Below are 22238 nucleotides of genomic sequence, written 5' to 3' on the forward strand. Positions count from 1 at the left end.
AAATTAATTGAAATTAATAATATGTGGTAGGAGCATTAATTACATTAAATTTCATCTAGTACTATATTTTATTTAGCTAGCTCAAATATCTTATCAATAAATCCTAACAAAAGTGGTGCTGTACACATTATCATTTAGCACAGTAAAGAAGGAAAAATTGGCTTTCAGTTTTCAAAAAATATTGCTAGGGTTTAAAAAGGAAGGCTTGGTTATTCTAAGGGCATGGTTTCTAAGATTTGGTGGGAGCTAGCAGATAGGAAAGGGATTTATTTGAATCTCCTTCTTTATCTTATCCCAAAGGGCAGTTAGAATATTGTGCCTATGACCATTTCCAAGCCTGCAGATTGTGTATTGTTGACTCTTTTTATTAAAAACGTTTATTCATCTCTCTGAGTTCTGTTCACAGAGGTTATGAAGCAGGCCTAAGGGAGAGGGCGGTTAGTTGATTATTGCATGTTTTGTTTCCTAGTGGAGGGAGTACAGGTAGGGACCAGGAGAATTTCCCATCCTCCTACTGTATTTCAAAGCCTCACTTTCATAGATTGAAGTCACTGTTGCCTTCCTGGATAGAAAAGAACTCCAGAGAAAAGACAAGGGAAATGCTATTCCACACATGTGTGCTTTTCACATTTTGGAAAGCTGGATGATATAAAAAGTGTGTGTGTGTGTGTGTGTGTGTGTGTGTGTGTGTGTGTGTGTGTGTGTAACAGAACTGATACACTCACCTAGTAAGTCAGGTAAATGGTGGAGGGAAGAGAGGCTTTCTTAATTTTCATATTTTATCTCTGGTATCACCAGCATTGGAGCCTTTTTGGAGGACATTGCTATGTGAAAAAAAGTAGATAGACTACTATATCAATAGGTTGGAATTAAAACAAATTTTCTCTTCCTATTGATTTCCCTCATGCAAGAGCTAGATCTTTGCCTTAGCCCTGCCTGTATACTGTTAGGATCATTCATAAAGTTTATCCTATTACTAAAAGATCTAGTATTACTTCTTACAGAGCTATCTCCTAAAAGTATTTAGTGAGTGTTGTGTGATATTTGGCATGGTGAGAAAACAACTGTGTTCTTCCTTGGTTTCATGAAAATCATAAACATTATTATCCCTAAGATGATAGTTTTTCAGTTTTAGTAGTATTGGGGAATCCAGTGAAAGCTAAGCAGTGCTAGGAAACACGAATGTAAGCAACATTCCCTATAACTTTTGGGAGTTCATGGTCTCCTTGAAATTTGTCTGAGAATGGGGATATCATTGCTTTACCAAAGAAAGCACTGGAAAGGATAGTCTTAGGAGATTTGTGACTTTCATTTATTTGTTCAATAAATTGTAAATTTGTTCAATTATTTGTAAGACCCACAACAGGTATTCTGAGGATGGTTGAGGGAATGCAAAGCAATCAGGCTGCCCATGCCTTGCAGAGAGAAATAATGCATGTGGGCAAGTCAGAGGTTTACTTGGGAAGACACAGTGTTATGAGGTGAAACAGAGAGGTAGTTGAGGGGGTATGCTCAAAGGCCAGAGCAAGGAGGGTTTTGGTGAAGGAGCACTGTATCCAGAGTGGAAGTCTAAATAGGCTGGCAAGGTGGCCCAGCGGGGAAAGCCCCAGAGACCTGCATTCTACTGACAGAACCATAGAAAGGTGGAAGGAAAGAATCAATACCACAAAGTTGTCCTCTGAAGCCCCCATGTGCTCCGTGGCTCTCATGCCATGTGTACACAACAACAATAACAGCAATAACAATAACAAGGAAAAGTCAGGAGTTACAAAAGTCATGTAGCAAACAGAGCCAAAACAGTTCTTTAAAAGACACACTGTCACTTATACATTTCATAAAGTTTTGTATGTTTTCAAATCTATAGCAGGTTACAGCTGAACCAAATGAGGAATAAGTGGTCAAAATGCTTTATTTGCATGTGAAGTGCATATATGTGCAGATACAAACATTTAATCATTGAACTTGATTTGCTGTCCTAACAGGTGTCCACAATTCCTGGTGTCGGTGCTTCTGGAAATGCAACTTCAGTACAGATAGGAAATATTTCAGGATATATTGATACTCCAGACCCACCAACAATCATCAGCTATCTTCCTGGGCTCCTTTACAAATTTAGCTGTAGTTATCCATTGGAATACCTGGTTAATAACACCCAGCTTGCTTCGTGAGTTTATGTTTTATTCTTGTTATCTCATATTTTCTTTATGCTTGCTTCTTATTTTTGATGGACTTGTAGTCACACTCAAACAATGTAATGGAGTGTAACAGTGACCCAACTATCATCTATCTATCTGTCTGTCTGTCTGTCTATAATTTTTCTATCATCTATCTATCTCTATTGTCTCTCTCATCTATCTATTTCTATTATCTCTCTGTATCATCTATCATCTGTCTCTATCTCTATCTATCTATCTATCTATCTATCTATCTATCTATCTATCTATCTATCTATCTAATCTTCTATCTTCTATATAGCTAATTTTCTATCAATGAATTAATCATCTATCTATCTATCTACCTACCTACCTACCTACCTACCTACCTATGATCTATCTATTTAGTATTGTTCTTATTTCCTTTCTCAAAATCCCTGTGCTTATGTAGTTTTAAAGTTTTGCAGTGTTTCCAATGCATAGGACACCTGGTCACTACATTGCCTGACCCAACTGCCACTTGCCCTCACTGTTGGCTTCTATAATTCGACTCTGAGTTCTCATGACTTTTGCAGAGGAGGACAGATGTATGCCATGATATAGGCCCTGGGAATTCTAGACAAGGACTGGAGCTATAGAATATATCCACGTCCTTATTGATCATTTCCGAAAATACATACATGAAGACACAGTATGTCTACAACATAACACCTACATTTTTCAATTACTTTGACACACAATGGAATAAGTGAATGCTAAGTTCCCTTCTCTAATTTGAGGGTCTGTGTTATAAGAGTCTAACTATCATTTAATCTTAGTACATGAAAATAAAGGAGTTACTTTTTGTTTCAGGGTTAAAAAATAGAGAACATTTTCATAGTACGTTGATGGTATGCTCTGTCAAAAGCAAAGTTTAGATGTGGAAAGGCCATGGCTAAAGGATAAAGCTGTGGGGGGATGCATCCTTCATTCTATCTTTACCTGGAATATCTAAGGAATGTGTTCATTTATTCAATCAATGCTTATTAAACCCCTGTTGCAGGAATCTTAGAAGTTCTTATTAATAAAATCAAACCTGAGGCAAGTTATTGGGGTCCATGCTGGTAGATCAGAGAGACAGAACAAGCCACAGCTATCTCACCTCGCTGGATCCTCAGCTGGTCTTGTCTCCTCAGACTGGAGGCCTCTGAGTCCTCATCCGGAATGGGTCTCAGCTGAATTACTGCTCAAAAGCCTGAATGCTTAACCAGCCAAAATCTTAACCAGCCAAAAGCTTCTAGTTTCTGGTCCTCCCGCCTTATATATCTTTTTGCTGTCTACCACCACTCCCTGGGACTAAAGGCTGGCTTTCTGGGATTAAAGGTGTGTGTCACCATGCTTGGCTATTTCCAATGTGGCCTTGAACTCACAGAGATCCAGAAGGATTTCTATCTCTGGAATGCTAGGATTAAAGGTGTGAGTACCACCATTTTCTAGCCTTTGTATCTAGTGGCTGTCTGTTCTCTGACCCCAGATAAATTTATTAGAGTACACAATATTTTGGTGAACACAATACCGCCACAAACCCCTATTATTTACTATATACTGTTTGTTCTAGCATGAGAAAAGTTGAACAAATCCCTGACTTCACAGAATTTCTTGTGAAATTGATGACAACCTACTTGCCTCAAATTTAAGTTCTTAGGAAATGAATTTTCCAGCCCAAAATATCTTACACATGTAATGCCAAATAAAAAGATGACTTTATCAATAGAAATATCATAAATGACAGTCTGTCTTTATTTGAGCTCCCTTACTTTTTGATAGCTTGCCATTTTGATGATTTAAATACTATACCTATTGAAGGCCTAGTTAAGTGTATCAAGCTAACTCAGTAGTTTATTCTTTAAAATCTAACATCTGAGTATAAATAAAACTTTTAATTTAAAATCTCATTAGTACATTTCCTCTTTCAAATTGGTTTTAGGTCCTCAGCTGCTATTTCTGTGAGAGAGAACAATGGAACATTTGTCAGCACTTTGAACTTGCTCCTTTATAATGTAAGTTGATGGGTGAAAGACGTTATTTTTCCCTTCCACTATTGTGAGGAATCATTTATATGAATAGTTTTTCTATAAAAACCCACTGAAAGTCACATTAACCCTGATGTAGTTAGGTAACATTTATCCATATTTACTTTCACTTTCATATATCTTAGTTATAAAGGTGCATTATAAGCTCCGTTAAATTTTCTAAAAGTTGATAAATGATAGAAATTTCATACCATAAGTGTGATTCTGTAATAGTTACTCCAAGAACCTATCAACATTTATTTGCATCTCTTTCTCTTTCTGTGTATGTGTGTATGCACATGTGGGTGTGCATGTGTGTGTGTGCATGCATGTGTGCGTGCGTGCGTGCGTGCGTGCGTGCGTGTGTGTGTGTGTGTGTGTGTGTGTGTGTGTGTATCTTCATAGTTAAGATTTGGGGGAATAATGGTTTGTGAGACGATACACTTAGTTCAAACAATACTTCTCTTGGAGGCATCATTGGTGGTGAATGTGTTAATATTTTGAACATGGGTTTTGGCTGATGACAGTTCTGTCACATCTGAAATAATTTGGATTGATGACATAGCATTGTCTAAACTTTTATCGTGTAAATATCAAGAGTGGCAGCAACACGTAAAAAATACATGGATTTCTATTTATAACTGTAACATTAATCCCCCAAATGATATTTTCATGTTGATTAAAATTTTTATTCATACATTTTAAATGCCTGATTTAAATATCAATTTTTCAATCTATCAACCAACATTTTTGTAAATTATGAATCTGATTTTTGCATTATTATTCATGTCATCATGGCACTGAGTTATAATTCATGCAACTGATTTAAAAGTCAGTGCTTTATCCTTTGAATATAATGAGCTATAAATATTGTAGTAGGACATTTTCCAAAGGCATTTAAAAAATCATGTTTATAAGTTTGTAGTTTGACACCACAGAGTTCTAAACAACACATTAAAATGTGTTGAACTGAAGATTGCCTTCCTGTCATTTGTAAACTTTCTTCTGCAAAGAGACTCTACCGATCTACTCAGTTCTGTATATTTAGAAACTATGTACTGATGTTTTGTTCAGAGGGTGGCTAAATATTTGTTATTTTTTGTGTGCAATATTTATAAAAGTGGCTTCAAGTGACAAGATTTCTCTCTGTTGAGTTCTGTGTGTAAACACTATGAGACAGAGTTGAGGTGGACCATGTTGGAGTCAACAATACTCAAGGTTACTGAGTGAAGCAGAGATGAGAATTTCCATTATTAATATAGTGAAAAAATATATCCATGTACCACTCAATAGTATCTTTATTTCACAGGAAATAAAATATTTTTTTCCACTGTAAAAGCAGGAAATCAGACTACATATGATGGTATATATGAGGACAATCTTCATGTTAAATTACCTTTACCACTAAAAATAGTGTGACAATCCTGTAACCTAAGCATATTCCTACAGTTTTTCTTGGTGCCAAATAAAAGCCTATAACTTAATAATAATCTTTATATCTCAATTCTTTAGTAGAAGGCAATCATTTTTTCATATTATAAATGAAAGAGTGCTAAAATTTGAATTTCAATCAGTTTTCAATAAAAATATTAATAATTAAGATAAAAATAGAACTTTAGAAGTTTCTTATGAATTACATTTTAAAATTCAATAATTTTCAACAATTTTTTCTTTCTTTTATGTGTGTCTATGCGTGGAGTATGATTGTGTATATGTATTCTTCTGTGTGTGTGGATGTGTGTGTATGTGCAGAAGTAAATGTAGAGGCCCTAGGTAGGTTATTGTCAGTAGTCTTCTTATCCTTTCCCACTTTTTGAGTCAGGATCTCTCAACTGAACCCAGAGCTTGTCGATGGGGCTAGTCTAATTAGCCAGCTTGCTCAAGGATTCCCCTGTCTGAGCTTCTTGAAGGCTGGATGCTTGAATACTACAATGCTTCACTGACATTTATGTGTCTTTGGAGGGAATGACCCTCATCCTGTGCAACAAGACCTTTAACCACTGAACTCTTCCTATGCCAGGTTTTAAATTATTTTAAATTAACAGATTACCATTTTTGGAGCAAATTTAGGTTTATAGACAATTTGATTAAAAAAATTGAGAGAATGTTCCAACACACCTTCCTACACCTGTAAATATTTTCCTCTATTATTATGTCTTCTACTAGTAGGGTTTATTTGTTAAAAATAATGAACTAGTGTGGAGACGTTACTGTTAGCTAAGGTGACCATTTAAATTTATTTCACCCTTCCTATTGTATGTTCTATGACTCATATAAGGACATGCTTCATTCATTGCTGTCTTATGTAAATATCATTGCTGCAAACTGGTCTAACATCATATTATTTTGTTATATAGCAAGACATTAAAATTATGAATTCACTTTAGAAAAGAAAATGTTGGAATACTTTCATTAATTGATTCCAAGCCACATTTATTATTTATTTGGGATATTAATATTTAGTCACCCAATTGTAATTGTATTGTAGCATTTAAATTTTAATGTCATTTTACAGCCACTCGAAATTCTATTTTCCCCTAGAGAAGTTTTTGTTTGTAAGTCCCTAGGCATCCTTTTGAGTTGTTTTACATGCCTACTGCTGAACTCTTTTCTCTCATTTGTTGTTAGGACAGAAACAGCTGCACACTGTCTGGACACAACCCTCTTCCTTCTTTTGTGTTTATGTATAATAGGACACAGTCTATGTGCTTGGGAATGTTACATTTATAAAAAATAACTTTTATTGATGATGAATTTTCTATGTATGAGAGTTATTTTACCTAGAATTGTAGCCTTCTCTTTGTGTAATATAAAAGCAACTATTTTCTCCTTTGTGGAAATAGAAAGCAAGAATGCCTTTTGTGTTTGAATTGTATTCAACTATTAGTGTTTGCTGAGTGGCTGAATAAATAGGGCCATGCAAACAGTGATGAAAAAATTTGATGACTCATGACCCAACCACAAAGGGACTGTATATCATTTGCAAATGTTTTATGAGCTTATTTCTTGTAAAGGAAGTCAGCATTCTTTGGGACAATATTAATGTAAACATAAGATGCAGGAACAAGATAGGTAATGAATTGAAATTTACTTGAAGTCATTGGAAAAGGAATCCAGAAACATAAAAAGAAATACTAACTCTCTCCCATGTCTGTAGAAGCCATTGCTACTTGCCACAGAAAAGTAGACAGTAATAAGAAATACCGGGGCTAATGTTTCCCCAGATGTAACATGCAGTTTCTCGTATACCTGGCTGTTTCAGGAATGGAATGTTCCTGTGTGGATGCAATCCTTTCAGATGTCAAACATCCAAATCTTTTTGTTTTAATGCTATAAATTCTAAATACACTGCTTTTGTCCAGCCAGATAAACACGATATTCTCCATATTCTTTGGTGACTAAAATTTCACAGTGAACATTAAAAATAATTTTGCCATAAACAGCAATTTCTTTAGAAATACTAACTCTGGAAAACAAGTTTTTGAAAGTAAAATGATCTGATTCCTTAGATTTCAAGGAATTTTTCCTTTGGCATTTTATGTATTTCTTTATTTCTCTTTATTATCAAGTTAGAGATGCAACTTTTTAATATCTGATTTCATCTGCTTTAACCTACTACTATGTGGGGGATGATAGGATATTCAGAGTTGCTCTAAAAGAAAGACAAGGAAATTTGGACAAGACTTCTACAGCAGACATTTTGACAACTCAGAGACTGTACCTCTCTCTCTCTCTCTCTGACTTTAATATAAATTTTGGTAATTTTAGATGATCACAGAAAGGATTATAGATAAATGAAAGATTACAAAAAACGAGCACCTGACACTCCAACAGTGAAATGCTTCAATTGAAGCACATTAAATTAAAGAAAACTGAAATTAGTGACTAATATAAATAAATGAAATCATATTTAAAATCAACTCAATATTGGTAATTGGATACTAAACAAATTAATAGTAACCACTAACTATTGAATATAATTTATTGTACTGAACATTAACAACCATATGTGATTAAGTCATGGAAACAAAGATGATTTATGTCCTGAAATAAATTTGTTGTATTCATGTGGGTTAGGAGAAGTTCTGCCAAGATGAGGGTAGAATAAATCTCTTTGGAATCAGTTATGTAGATATATGTATGTTGATTTGATTGCTCTTTGTTTCTTTAACAGTTTTAAATAGTAAATGTCCCATTGATAGAAAGATAATAACGTGGATTGTTTATCATCTCATCATTAGGATTCGACCTACAGAGAGCAATTAATTATCCCAAGTATAGGACTACCTTTGAAAACCAAAGTATTTGCAGCTGTGCAAGCTACTAATCTGGACGGAAGGTAACTGTGCACTCATATCTTGATTAGCTAAAATACTTAACTTTCCTCAGCCATAATGTTAGCTTATTCATTCTGAAGTATTACTTGAAATATAATGGTCACTGCCACACCATTAAGTCAAGCTAGTAAAAGTAAACAACAAATTATGAGGTCTAAGAGAGCGCTACTCATTTTATGTCATTCATTGAAAAATAACAAGACTTCCCGTAAACAATTGAAAGCAGTGACTGAAAGAGGCCAGGTGGAGATCTTGTGGGATGCCAGAATGTTCTATATTTCTTCATTGGAAACATGACTAGCCTAATGTCATTTGATGCACTTGGGCTTTGTGCATTGCCCCTGGGTATGCATGTTTAAAAATCACACAATAACTGTTGTAAGAATCAATGCTAAAATGATATGAGTTTCCAGAGAGAAGTCTGAAACAAACAAACAGTCAGACAGACAGGCCAACTGTCTAGAAAATTCTGTCTAGTAAATTCACTCAAATATTCTAGAAAAGAAAAATAACAAAACTCAAGAAAAATTCCTCTAAACCAAAAGGGATCATATTATGACACATTTTTTTTTTTTAATTTGAAAGTTTTTTTTTTCATACCAACCACAGTTCCCCCTCCCTCTCCTCCTGCTACTTATCTTCTCTCCCCCCTTCCCCATCCATTCTTAGAGAGGGTAAGGCCTCCCATGGAGAGTCAACAAAGTTTGGCATATGAAGTTGAGGCAGGGCCAGGTCCCTCCCCCCTGTATCAAGGCTTAGCAAGGTATCCCACCATAGGGAATGGGCTCCAAAAAGGCAGCTCTTGCAGTAGGGATAAATTCTGATCCCACTTCCAGTGGCCCCCCAAACTGTCCACTGTTTAAAATAAGAACAAAACAAAAACAGAGCAAACAAAAGGATCTTTAAGAGAACTCAAATGCCAAAGAGCTAATTGAGCCCTGTTAATGCTATGTAATGCATGATGGTTTATTTGGGGGGTATATACTATGTTTTAAACTTGGGATTTCCTAGAATTGGTATATCCTAGAAATGGGGTGCCCTTTCACATTCCTCCTGTCTCTAAACAATGGATTATGCAACATGCAACTCTTTAAAATCATTTTACCAACTGTAGGAATTTCTTCTCATATTATTGACATTTACTACTGATGGTAGTGTGTTGTTTTAATTTTTTTTGTAATGCACGGATCTGGAATGATGAAATTCGTAAACCTTACTCCAATATGACCCCGTGGAATAAAGTTATGTACCCACCTCATCACTTTCTTCTAATAAAGTGTCATCAGGAAATCCCACTTCTACCCCTACAGAGTCAATTTATACACCAAACTCATTTTCTGTGTTTATTATTACTATATTTTTATGGTGTTAGTGTAACTTCAATAAATGGAAATTTATCTGTGCATTAGTTTTTTTTCCTTCAAGCTTTAATCATTTTCCTGCCTTATCTCTTGTTATTTGTGACATTAGTCTCCATCCAACTTGACAACTGTTACAGAATTTTAAATATGTAGATTTTAGAGAAATTCTTAGTGAACAAGAAACTTCTACAAATAACAAGTAATGAAAATACAATTCATGTGGTAAGAATTTGGCTAATACTTTCTTTGCATTAATTATCAGAGCTCCAGGGAGGACTCTAACACCAGATCATGTTTGTTTCTCTTTGCAGATGGAATGTATTAATGGATTATTGCTACACAACCCCATCTGGGAACCCAAATGATGATACTCGGTATGATCTCTTCCTTAGGTAGGTGTCTAAGTTTTGTTCTGAAACTAAAGACTCTGTTATATATGATTAAATGGAATATGTTGGCCAGACAAACAAATTATACAAAACTGCTATACCTTCTGAATTTAAATTTTTGCAATTTGAACTTGTAGTCTTCAGTACAAAAGTTAAGGACAGTTTGCAACACAAAATGCTGATAAGGCTATCACAGAATGAGAATCGTAACTAAATAACATTCACTAACAATGTTTTATTCATGTTTAGGATTTTATGTTTAGGCGATACTTCATTGTCTTAGGTATAGTACAGTAAGGTTATCATTCTCAATAGAAGAGGGGAAACCAGATGGTATTGTTTGTTGGCAGCTACACCATCTTATCATATGTCAAAAAGACAGTGAAATTAAAGTAATGGTTGGATAATTTAGAACCCAAAGCACTTTTGTTCATTTATCAGTATTTAATATGAAAGTACAATATAGCCTGCTACTCCTTTTATACCAGAGCCAATAACTTCAACTTTGTTCCCCACTAGACAGTGATAGAGTGAATGCAATCTATGTCCAGGGGAAGGGGACATTGATCATAAGAGCATTCAATCATTCCAGCTCCCTTTCAGCATTTTTATCTGACAATAGAATAGACCTGAGAGTTAAGCAATGTCTTCTAATCATGCTTATAAAATGCAGTTGGCTCAGACCACTGCAGTTATTGACAGATGATGGGAGTAACATAATGGAAAACTAAAGAATTCTTTATTGGTTAATCAAGGTTAGGGTGGTGTCCTGAGGGTATGACCAAACTACCACTTTTAATATATTAGAGTTCTGGAAATGTTAATCTCAGCAAAGTTTCAGAGAAAAAAGATGTCAGTGTGTTTTAAAAGGCTTGAAAGAGTTCACATTGTTTGATTCCATTTTTCCAAATTGAGAAGTTATGTTGCAGTATTTATGATATTCTAGTCTATCAGTTTGATTGAAATAGTAAAACATGAGAGTAAACTTGCATATGCAGCAATAAAAATAATGACCAAGTGAATGGCAGAGGACCAATAAGCCAGGGAGTTCACACTGGTGTTGCTATCATGTGGTTACTTATTAAATGGAAAAAATAAGCAATTTTATTGTATCTTTTTGCCCTTTCATCTTCTTGATATATTCATTTCTAAAAATTAAAACTTTAAGTGTATTAAGAAAAATTGAGACTCATTTATCTAAAAGAAAAACACCATAAGCCAAAAGGCTTACTGTGGGCATCTATAAGTGGAAGGATTATGTGTCATTTTGATTTGACATTTGTTTTCCAAATTTTCTATATGGAATTACAAGACATGGAATAAATATGATGACAACTTCTAAATCATCTCAGGTTTCTTAGTGGAAAGGTTAAAGGGTAAAATATGGGTGCTGATGACTGCAAGTTATAGAAGCAACTCTAAGGAATGTGGGCAGAAGGAGTCTTTTCTGAACTGGAGATGTTGGACTTCTGCTGCCAGGGATGGGGAGCATCAGAAATGACGATGGAGAGAGTTCCTGGAGAGTCCACAGTAGTAGATTTCATTAAGTGGAAGGAAAGGAACCCATTAGAAGGGCAAAGACTCCCCTGTCAGTGTCACCCCCTACCTTTGTAGTACAGGTTGGTCAATTAATTCTCTGCATTTCTCCAAGCTCAGACAGGCAGAGAGAATTCAGCTATAGAATTGCAATGTGGCTAAACGCTTCTATCATTATAAAATTGAAGCATGGAGTTCCTGAGCTTCAGCCACTGTGAAGAAGGTTACTACCATTCTGCTTTGCTTCAGATGTCTCTGCAAGGAGCAAATTAAGCTAAATCCAAATGCGTCAGATAGGAACCAGAGTTAAGGGTGGGCATGTCTTTCCAGTGTCACAATGTACTAAAAGAAGAAAAAAAAATGAAAATGTCAGAAAAAGTGTTTTAAATATCAGAAAGAAATATAGAACAGAAAACATTTGTAACTGAACATCTCAACAATGATTTTAAAATTATCAAAAGGGAACTTCAATAATGATTGAATTGTAGGAACTTTGGAAAATGAAAATAGAAAAATAGAATGTAGGGCTTTGAGGGTATCAAAAGGGAATTGGACAAATTTAAAATGGAAAAGGAAGATGTGACTGGAATATATTCACAGGAGTAGATCCACATGGTAATAGAGCATGAAGTGTGAAAGACAAAAAAAAGTAAATAAAAAGAAACGACTATAAAGACAAAAAGAGAAATGGAGAAATGACAGACAAGAAGATAGGTAAAGAGAATAAAAAATATATATTTATGTGTGCATATGTGCAATTGTGTGCATATTATAATATACAAAATATATAAATTATAATAAAATTCCTCCTAAAGGATTCAAAATAATAGAACATTATTTAAAAATACAATTTAAGGGTACTTTATTAAACTGAAAAAAAATCATATTGACTTATTGTTATTGAAAAGATATGTTAGGTGAAATTTAAGGTTTCCTAAAGTGGAAACTAGAAGAAATTGAGGAAGATATAGTCAAAAATCCAATAGAAGTTGGAGATTTTATCCCTCAGGAAGCTTAATTGATATCAGAGAATGAAAACGTGTCTCAAAGAATAAGGTGGAGAGTAACTGAGGAGGGCAGCGGAGCTCAACCCCTGGACTCTGTGGGCATGTACATCCATAAGCACACACAGAGACATGTGAGTGCGTATGCACACACACTCTTTCTCACACATGTGCACACACATACACACTTATGCACATACATACTCTCGCACACACAACACACAAATAGTCTGTGTATTAAGACAGTGATTATAATAATATCATAAAATAGAATGTCTTGTCATTTGGACATTCTAAAACTCAGAACTAATACTTGAGTTTAAAAATGAAGTACATTAACAATTTAAAATACATTAAAGAAAAGATTATTTGAAAAAAAAAAACCAATAGTCACAGGCTAATGTAATAAAGAAAAAATGGCTTTCTGATACATAAAAAAATGCAAAATGTCAGGTAGGGAGTGAAAATAGAATCCAGAGAGCATGGTCCCCTAGACGCCACAGCAAAAGCTCTGGAACCAGCAAAGGATGCAGTGTTGTGCTAGAAACAAACAGCAAGTATTAAGTGGTAAGTTCAGAAGTAGATCTCAGAACAGGAGAATTCAGTGTCTCATAGTGGACAATGCCCCAAGTGTGAGGGGATGAACAGGAATTAAAAAAAATGAAAAGAAAAGGTCTGAACAACAAAGGGTCAGTTCTATACTTCCCTCACTACAGCATAGTAAAACCCCAAATAGATTATTAATTTAAATGCATAAAATTCAGCTTTAGCAGTAGCAGAATAAAATATATAAACACTTTTAATACCTCGGAATAAAGCCAAACAACAAAATATGACAACTTGCAAATATGTACCAAATCAGGAGCCATTTTCCTTAATACATGAAAATCTTTTATGAATGAGAAGGATGAAGCCCAAGGCCACAGTTGCATTTTGGCAAAGAAAGTAGACAATTCACAATGTATAGGAAAAGATAGATTAAACTCATTCATAGTAAGAACAGTGTACATTAAGATTAGGTGGACATATTTCCTCATTACTACGAATCAAGACGAGAACAATTCACTAATAAATATGTGTATTATATATCATATATGTGTATATCTCCAAAATGAAACATTTATAGAAAACAATGTGGTAATATATTAAATTATCTTAGAGATTTGTGTAATATTTATACACATTTAAAATGTACTTCTAGGGTATTTATTAGTTTTTTCATTACAATGAATGGTCAAAGAAATCAATTGTATCTAAATAAGGAATTGACTAAATAAATTCTAGCATATGTGTACACTGGAACATTATAAAGTTGTTTAAAAATAATGAGGGTGCTCTTTAAATACTTATGTAGAAAGATCTGTAGAATGAACTACTAATTTAATAGTAACAATATATTCTTATATGAATATATACTTATTTTCACATACCATGGGAGAATACAAAATAAATCCAATGGTCTTTCCTATAAAGTTTATATGTAGGTGTGGTGTGGTGATAGGAGTGTGATTTTGTGTTGTTTATTTTTTATTATTTGGACTTTTGAATTCTGGGATAGTATGGTGCTCCTAAAACTACACGTTATCCTGTGATCAGAAACGGCTCTGCTCACATTTTATGATCTAGTTAACATTTGTTATAACTACTTGATTTACTTATTTACATTCTTTCCATTGTTTTCATCACTGCCAGCTCCTTTTAGCTTATAATACAGTTAGGATGTCCTTTGTACCACACAAATTAATCTACAAGTCCTAGTTGATTGGTACTTTGCAATGATGTCCCGTTTTCACATTCCCTAAAATACAGCTGTGATAAAGATCCTCAGACCACCGTCATTGAAAATGGCAGAAGCCAGCGGGGCCGGTTTTCATTTGAAGTGTTCCGTTTTGTGAAACACAAGAATCAGAAAATGTCCACTGTCTTCCTGCACTGCCTCACGAAGCTCTGCAGAGCTGATGACTGTCCCCTCCTCATGCCAGTATGTTTATAAGTAACTGTATTTTATCTCTCTGAATTACTCTAAGCTGAACGACTACCAGATCTCAGCAAAGTCATAGGCCAGGGTGAACTATGACTTGATTGTTCGTCCAGTAAGGATTTATCAAATGTTTACTTTTTGCCAAGATGAGGACAGAGTTGATGTAGTTATCATGGGTTTGAATTCACTTGGCTTATATTTTAGGATCAGGAAAGAATGGTTGAAAAACAAGACTTAAACAGGAGTAGCAAAGGCAGATGAGTACCTGGGATGTAGTAAGAGGGAGCGAGTGTCATTTGAGAAAGGAGAAGACAAATGGAGGGATAGACAGAGAAGACGGTCTGGCTTGTGATTCTGAGGCTGGATGAACCCCAGCAGGGCAAAGATCCAGTGGGAGAGACAATCCATCACGTACCAGGGTGGGAGGAACAGAAGAGGGAGGGAAACATGAGGTAGGTTAGCCCGGTTCTAGAAGGTACATTAGCGCCAGATGTTTCAGGAATCCTTTCAGTTAAAGGTTGAAGTCCCCAAAGATCTGGATCCAATGAGATGAAACCACCATCAAAATATAGATGTAGTGAGTAGTGAATTTTAAAAAATTCAGAACTTTTATTCAGACAGTTTCCCTAGAACTACATTAATATTAACCTGAGAACAAATGTAAGCAGTTTTTCAAATTTAAATTAACTTTAATATGTTTATATTTATACCCAATCTATGTATAAATATGAAGTTATTTCTTCAAGTCATTGATTTCTTTGGTCTTAACTCGCTGCATCAGATGGAGGTAAATGCAGAGTCCACATTACCTTCGGTCTGTGCTGACCAACATTTTAGGGAAGAATTTATTAAAGGCTTGAGAGAAATAAACGTAGCAAAGTTTGATAAACACAGCTCGTTTTCAGGAGAGCTGTTGAGCTATGTAAACTAATGAGCCAGTGCGCGATTACAACAGGGAGGAAATAAGAAATGTGGTCCAAGCCAGAAGAAGAAACACTGTAGTCGTTATATGCAAAGTAATTAAATAAATGCACAGAAGGAAATGAATAAAATTAAACATGTGGTGTGTCTTCCAAAAGAATCTGCTTTCCAAATGGCCATAAAGAAACAATTTTGTGCTGGTGTGTGGAATTTCATTTGTTTTCTTTAACACCTCAGATTTGCGGCCACAGAAAAAGGAGAGATGCTGAGAGGAGGACAACTTGGGTTCCTCAGAGCACTTCCGGAAACGCGGTGCTGTCTGCTGGTCCCATCATCACTCGGAGCGGTAAGAACGCCCCTCTGTTTGTGTGTAGCAGGAGAGGAATCCAAAATGGTCAGCTACTTGGTCTCCAAGGAGAACTCCAGGTTTCTAAAGAGCAGTAGTTAGCAGTGAGACCGTTGAACAATTTTAACATCACAGCAGTTCCTCATTTACTCAGTGTCTACGTCAGAGGCAATGTGCCGTCCCCACATTTCTTGTGTTTTACAGGCCCCACTCCCCCCAGTGCAAATATTTTGTGCTATGCCTCCAATTTACATTTCCTGCTTAATTTCTTCCCACTGTGGCTTCCCCTGTATGGACTGTATCCACTATTTGCCCTGTTATCTATTTTTTTTTTATTAAAATTGACCAGCAGGAGGCACTGTCCTGTCGGAAGCCTGGCAGCCACACAGAAATAAGATCCTACAAGGTAGTTTCCTTGGTGCCTAAGAGATGGCTCAACAGTTAGGAGCACTTGCTGCTCTTGCAGAATACCCAAGTTTGATTCCCAGCTCCCATAAAGGTTCACAATCTCCTGTAACTGCAGATCCGGCTAGAGGATACCTCTGGCCTCCATTGGCACTAGCACTCACTTGTGCATACATGTGTGCACGTTCACATACAAACAGTTATATATAAAAAGATAGGATCTTTAAAGAAAAAAACCGCAACACTTTTCTTTCTAAAGTCACACTCTCTGGAAACCTTTCTCTAACCTGCCGTCCAAGAAACACGGCTTTGTTCTGTGCATTCTCTATGCCCTTGTAAACAATCCTAGTAAACGTGGTTGAGTTGCCCAGTTTGAACATCACCTGCTTCATTGCTTCCTTCTCCCCCCAGTGAGCACATTTACACTCTCACACTTATATGAGAAGATGGACACAGGGCCAATACACATCTATTCTCGTGGACACAAATATTTTTTTCCACACACGTTTATGCACAATACCGCACAGATTCAACAAAGGGATAGATGTGGATTTAATTCTGTATGAAGCTAGAAGCTTCCAGAATTGACCGGATCAAAGAGGCACGCAGTAAAACAACACTAAAACTGAAGTTCAACACACTTGACTCTAGGTCTAGCTTTTATTCTAAAAAGCCACATGACTGTTATTAACAGTGCGTTTCGCTAACATAAGATTCTTCATGTTTAAAATATAGAGGTTTTTAAAGGTAGGTTTCAAGATTCTTTATGATGTCATTGCAAAATGTTCTAAAAAAATAAAGAGAACAATTTTGGTTTGGTTTATATGCTAATAATGTTTTCTCAATTTTGTATTAGCTGTAAGGCTGCTATTATCTTTCAATTAAATTGTCTTTACCTTTCTGCCAATGTCACCTAAGAGTAAAAAAAGAAGTTTGCTTGAAATACATAAATAATTAAGTAAAAAGTACTTTCAGCCTAAAAAAATGCATAAAATTGAGTTAATTATTCACTTCATTGTATTTATATAAGCATACCATTATTGAAAAAGAAGCTAATGGGACCTTTAAATAATGCAGAAAATTATTAAATGTGAAATTTCAAACTTTGTCTCTACTCTCTGAGGATTTGTCTGAATGGTTTGAAAATGATTGTTTGGGGTTTTGTGAAATACCCAAGTCTATAAGAAACTGCTGATGGAATTACATTGGATGGAAATCTAACTCTTATTTCCAGTAATAAGAAATGCTTCAGGGTAGGCAAAACAAAACTATTTTTATATTTATGGAGTATATGCAGAGTCGCTTTCCCATTAGTAAAGAAATTTGAAAGAGACATCTGTGTCCATCTTGGATAGAGGCTTTAGTTAGTGACCCTGCTTCCTTCTTACCCAGCCCAAGAAAATTTAAACATCATAAATTTGGAATATTTTGTTAGTGTAAGATAATTTTTAAAAGTCAAAAAATATTTAAGACCCTCAAAACTCTATTAAAGCTAACAATCCAAGCTTCTAGGTTTCACCAACCCCTTGTCTAGATCCCTAAAATATCTCTTCTTTTAAAAACATTTTTATGAGTGTGAGTGAGACTCTCTCTGTGTGTATAACACATAAGTGTGAGGCCAGAGGAGAACATCAGATTTCCCTGGAGCTGGAGGTACAGATGATCAAGGGCCATGTGCTGTGAGTGCTGGGAACATAACTCGGATACCGTGGAAGAGTAGCAAACATATTTAACTGATGTGCTATCTCTCTAGCTACCAAAGTCTCTATCCTTAAAGCATGAGAGACCTAGCAGAGTACCTCTGCTGTCATGCTCAGAGTTCCTCCTTTCTGGTTTATGATCTGTTTACACATCAAGCGTATCCCTAATCTGACACAGGAGAACTTAGCTTTTCCCACTGGCAAACGCTGGAAAGATCATTTTCAGATCTTTGACACACTGTTGAGTCCTTCTCTCTCACTCTACCTCATTTTATTTTGATATTATTTTGATAAGTAGGTGATGTTGGTCTTTAAAATGGCTTCATTGTTTACAATTCAGCATATCAACATTGTAATAATACAAGATCCATGCACTTTTTATTTTATTTTATTTTACAATACTATTCAGTTCTATATAACAGCCACAGATTCCCTTGTTCTTCCCCTTCCTGCCCCCCTCCCCTTCCCCCAAGCCCACCCTCCATTAAAAATCCCACAAGAATACAGAATTCAAACCATGTCTACCCTCGACAATCCCATTGAAACTTCCTGTTTGGCTTCCTGGCCAAAGCTATCCCCTTTTATTTGTCTCACTATAGTTTTCTGCTTGAGTCATTTAAAATTTATTTCTTCATGTCCAGTGATGGGTTTTCTATAGACAAGCCCAATTCCGGCGTTGTTTACTCTCTCCAAAGTCCTGATCCTTGGAAGTTTTTCTCAATATACTCAGTGAGCCACTCCTTGACTCAAGATGTCTGGTCTGGGTTAAGTCCACTAAGTTGAAAATTCTTAAGAATACTATTTTGTTTTCACTTCTTAATACAACCAATCTGCTTTGATTATTTTTGCTTGATAATATAACCCCCTTTTATGAAAATGTGCATATTTTTGAGATGTAAAATCCTCAAAGTTTCTGCAGTGTACTTACTAAAAGCTTCCAAATGTTGACATTTCTAAGGTAGACAATTGCCTGTAGCAAATAATTCTGGTACAAATGCTGAAAAACAATAACAATTGTTTTGTTAACATAAGTTATGAGTAATCCAAAGTCAAACCCTTGTTAAAGTAGAATCATTGAGTTTCATGGGTAGTTAATAATTCATAAAAGCACACATATTTAGTCTGTGCATAGGACAGGCACTCTGCTAGAAGCTAATCCATGACATTGCTCTTAAGGTCTGTAGAGTTCAGGGCTAGACTATTAACCCGTGTTATACAAAGGAATTTTTTTAAAAGTTCCGTGCTTTTTAAAGTGTAAAATAAAAGGTTCATTTTTTTTACAGCATAGGTAATTAAACTTTTTTTAAAGTTTGATAGAGATAAGGGAAATATTTATTTTGTGTACATCTTTCCAGTGAGTGATGTTTATATTTTCCATTTAGTGCAGCTTTTTAGAGGAGAGGAAAACACGTAGTAGCAATGTATATGCTATTTCTGGCTTAAACAGCTGTGGTACTGCTACTGTGTTGCCTCTCACTTGTGAATCCTCAGACAGCTGTATACATTTTTGAGGAGCTCGCTGAGCTTAATATTCAAACTTATCTAATTCCTTCAGGCTTCATGCCTTTCTTTTAGCATATATGTACACTCCAAAAGACCAAAAGGACTGGACGGAACACAGAAGCGGGTGGTGACCTAACACTCCAGGAAAACATCTGTTCATCTGCTTCCTCTTTGGGGCTAGACAGTGGTTTTTGTTGTTGTTTGTTTGTTTTTATTATTACAACAACACAATAAATTAGAGAATATCATCAACAACAAACAGAAAGGCAATTCTCTATCAGAATCTATTATTCAAATGCAATTTCAAACTGCGTTCAAATAGTACGTGGTTTAATTTCAGCCATTTTACAGCAGTACAATGCTTTCATCTTTTCTGCTCTAGAACCTGGAACTAGTGTTTTCACTTGATTGACATGAAGGGTTTGGTTCTAACACACAGGGACATTATGTCCATAGTAAAGTGTTCATGGGAGTATCCAGAATGTTACCTTTTTCAGTAGTGGGTGGTAATAGGAATATCACAGCTCTGATGTTTGATATTCTTTTAACCTCAGGATGCAGGGAATAGTGTGTAGGATGTGTGTATGTGTATCAGGGAGGGGTTACCTAGTCATAGCATCTCTGCCTCATTCTGGACACTTCATAGGAATGGAGCTTTGTATTCAAAGTAACCTTAAAGGAATTAAATGGACCCCCAAAAGAATGTAGAAAAGACTCCAGATTATCTAGTGCCCAGGACATGGATGTCTTTTGGATGAATCGCCACAGTCCATTCATCCTATTTATTTCCATGAGAAAGAAAGTACCTTTATATTGAGAGAAAGAGGTTATATTGTTAGAAAGAGGTTAGGATGTTCTTGTGAGTGTCATTTTGCCTTTTGTCCTATTACAATGCACTGCACATTGTAAATCATCCTCTGAGTGAGTACCAATGCACATTGTAAAGCATCCCCAAAATGATTGCTGATGTGCATTGCGAAGTGTTCCCTGAGTGGGTGCCATATTAGTTTTGAAATCTGTATTTCAGGACCTGATAACATAGCTGTGTTTTTTGCTATCAGTCAAGTGTCTGAAAAGAAATAGAATTGGATATTTTATAATAATCACCCAGAGCCAAGTATAGAAAATATTTTTGATTATGGAGATTCAGGCTATGAATTATTTTCTATACTCAGTCCGTTTATATTATTTTACAAAAAAGACTCTGAACTGCAGTATTGATTTTAGCATATGTATACTTTGCCATGAGGCAATGACACAGGAGGTTTCCTCAGGTGTATAATGGGGGTAGCAATAATATCTAAGCCACAGGGCTATCATGAGGATTAAATGTGACAGCACATGAAGTAGCACTTTATGAACTCCATGGTGCTATGCAGTTACACATGCATTAACTGTAAAAATGTCTATAATCTGTAGTCAACTGTACATATCTTATGATTTAAGTAACAACCACAAACACACATGTACATGTTAACATGAATATGAAATACTCTGGTTGCCAGTTTAAAGGTTAATTTTAACATGATTGAAAATTGCTCAATAAGAATGGGGGAAAGTTAGAAAGTGTGCTCGCTGCTTCTGTCATGTCCACTAAGGAAAAGTGGACATTAACTGCTTCAGTCTTCCACTTAGCAGATACAAAGAGAACCTCAGCTCAAGCTCGGGAGTCCACTTGGCCTTTTATTTAGTTATTAAGAGTAAATATATCATCTTGGATCACAGAATGATGCTCTTGCAGATTATATCAGGCAAATTGGCAACACTTGAAATAGAGTGACACGAAATAATGAATATTTCTCTGTAACGGAATAACAAATGGCAGGTTATAAGTCCATAAAAATGTGATAGCTGTTAACAATTACTGCCCTTCCTAACCTGGCAGAGAGAACATGATGAAACAACATTGGCAGGAAAGAACACAGTATAATATATTTTGTGATTTTTTTGTTTGTAGATTTGTGGATAAAATCTGGTACATGGGGAGTAGGAAATATAAAAACAGAATGTCTCATTCATGAGTTGTCCATGGAGCTTGGGTAAGGGGTTGGTGAAGAAAATAATTAGGGTGAACTTTCAAAATCATGGAGTTAGAATCCAAAAAAAGCAAGTATTTGGGGAGACATTTTCACTTCTGTTTTTCTCTTATCTCTCCTCAGATGAGACTCCAACCAACAATTCACAGCTTGGTAAGATAATTAGCAAATAAATATTTGTAATGTTTCAAGATGTTTTGGTGATCCGTTTTATGAAACTATAGTCGGCGAGCATAATGAGATCTAGTTTCACAAGTTGGCTGCATTTTAAATTAACAGTTCACAGAGGAATTTTAAATCCTTAATGCGATGTGTTGGTCAGTTTTTATAGAATTTTTAACTTTTAGCTTTTATTTTGGTTTGTTTTGCCTGTTTGTGGGATACCAAACTCTAATCTATGCAATACTTTAAGTCTTGGGTTGAAATATAGTTAATAGGCTACTGCATACTCCAGGGCGATGCTGTGAGAGGGTGGTGAGGAATAATCTGTAGGAGCAAAGCGGATGGCGGTGAGA

General features: G+C 35.5%; 1 protein-coding gene across 1 annotated transcript in view; it reads left to right on the forward strand.

Moving 5' to 3' along the window:
• Zpld1 (zona pellucida like domain containing 1) overlaps positions 1–22238 on the forward strand; it is a 58724-nt gene that overhangs the window by 35019 nt on the left and 1467 nt on the right. The window contains exons 5-11 of the mRNA XM_028867554.2: positions 1983–2164; positions 4120–4192; positions 8446–8543; positions 10214–10294; positions 14641–14812; positions 15971–16079; positions 21847–21876. Of these exons, the coding sequence (XP_028723387.1) occupies positions 1983–2164; positions 4120–4192; positions 8446–8543; positions 10214–10294; positions 14641–14812; positions 15971–16079; positions 21847–21876 (745 nt within the window). The remainder of the gene's footprint in view (positions 1–1982; positions 2165–4119; positions 4193–8445; positions 8544–10213; positions 10295–14640; positions 14813–15970; positions 16080–21846; positions 21877–22238) is intronic.

Source organism: Peromyscus leucopus, chromosome 12 (assembly GCF_004664715.2).
Source record: "Peromyscus leucopus breed LL Stock chromosome 12, UCI_PerLeu_2.1, whole genome shotgun sequence".
NCBI classification, from domain to species: domain Eukaryota; kingdom Metazoa; phylum Chordata; class Mammalia; order Rodentia; family Cricetidae; genus Peromyscus; species Peromyscus leucopus.